The sequence below is a fragment of the Cynoglossus semilaevis genome, chromosome W (genome assembly GCF_000523025.1).
Source record: "Cynoglossus semilaevis isolate Cse_v1.0 chromosome W, Cse_v1.0, whole genome shotgun sequence".
NCBI lineage: Eukaryota > Metazoa > Chordata > Actinopteri > Pleuronectiformes > Cynoglossidae > Cynoglossus > Cynoglossus semilaevis.
The window spans coordinates 16,366,566-16,368,089 of NC_024327.1; the positions used below are offsets into that span (position 1 = coordinate 16,366,566).

Here is a 1,524-nt window from a genome sequence, read left to right on the forward strand (position 1 = left end):
CTGCCATGTCAATGCCCACACGTGACAGGTAGTGGATCTGTTTTCCTGTTTACATTGTATTACAGCCCTGGCTCTCTGATTTTATGAGCAACTTTTAAAGGACACACAAATATTTTCTGAAATATGCAGAGAAAAAACATATAGTCCACACCCCCTATCTGCCTTAAACAGGTGCACATCCATGCATGCAAACTGACTGTGCCCTGAATGAAAATGACTTTGATTTTTATCAACACTAATTTAATCTGTTGATTCTGAAAAGAATGTGGCTATTGTTTTTTTTTTCCATGAGTGGGTTTGGGTTTCAATTGTCATTATTTATTTTCAATATTATCTTATATTATCTTCTTGGATGATAATATATTTATATACATTTTTATGCATCTTAGATAAATATTGTGCTGGTGATGAAGAGCTGAAATTATTTGAATTCTCTGTCTAAAAGTCAAAAAAGAAATTGTTTTTTTCTTAAGTAAATGATGATAAATAATATATGAATAGAATAGAAGTGAGCGGTTTAGGTGACTTATCCAGCCAGATGGACAGTGTAATAATGATGTCCACTTTCTTCTCTGCACTGTTACCCTCTGGTGGCAATCACCTTTAAAGTCACCCATTAAAAACATGACCTGTCCAAGTCCCACCATGTGTCTACTGCACAAACAGCTCACCATCCCCCAACTCGCCCCGTTCTCTTCTGCTCTGCTGACTTTTGTTGTGATTGCACATTTCTCAGCAAGCAGCTTTCTGTCAACACTTAAAGGTTAAAGCTCATTTGATGCCCTGCCAACTCCGCCCCCTCCTCCTCTTACCCCCACAACTGTGTGTATGTATGTATGTATGTATATTTGTGTGTCTCTGTGTGTGCTTGCATGTGTGTGTTTATGAGGCACACCAGAACCTCAAACTTATTTTTTCTGTTGTAAATTCCTGTCCAATACAGCCAATTGCCAGTGGCAGGTTATAGATTTTATTGTGATCTGTTTATTAATATGTTGAATCTAAAAAAGAGGGCAGCCGTCTGCTCCGCTAACATCTGTGTGTATGACAGCTGTAGCGACACGAAAATTAGCTAACTGTAAAATCAATGAACGCTTTCATTTACCAGTCCATAAGGTCTCCCGCAGAAATGCTACGGCTCCCACAGTCGGCAAGAACAAATTACCATATTACAACACACCATTTCTTACAGTGGGACAGCAAGAAGCTGTGGGGTTAAAACAAAGCATTAACTATTTAAACATCAACAAACACTACAATAATGCTGTTCTAAATTGCACTGCTGGGATTTGACTTTGACTGCTCTTGGGAACATGTTGCCTCGGGCATTGACTTCATATTGTTGGATTATTTTATAAAAAATATTGTGTTCTGTCTTCTGTCTGAAACACAGTTTTGTATGTTAGTTGTGTGACTATAAGAAAACAGGTTCAGCTGCAGTGGTTCTGATGTTACGTTGACTTAACGAAAACAAAGAAAAAAATTCACACCCTACTTCATTCATTTGTCCTTCTGCTTCGTCGA

The 1,524-nt window shown here is 38.0% G+C and overlaps 1 protein-coding gene across 1 annotated transcript in view; it reads right to left on the bottom strand.

Annotated features, from left to right (window-relative positions):
* LOC112486345 (septin-2-like) overlaps positions 1 to 647 on the bottom strand; it is a 2,476-nt gene extending 1,829 nt beyond the window's left edge. Inside the window, exon 1 of the mRNA XM_025052718.1 lies at positions 585 to 647. Within this exon, the coding sequence (XP_024908486.1) occupies positions 585 to 647 (63 nt within the window). The remainder of the gene's footprint in view (positions 1 to 584) is intronic.
* Positions 648 to 1,524: the final 877 nt, after the last annotated feature.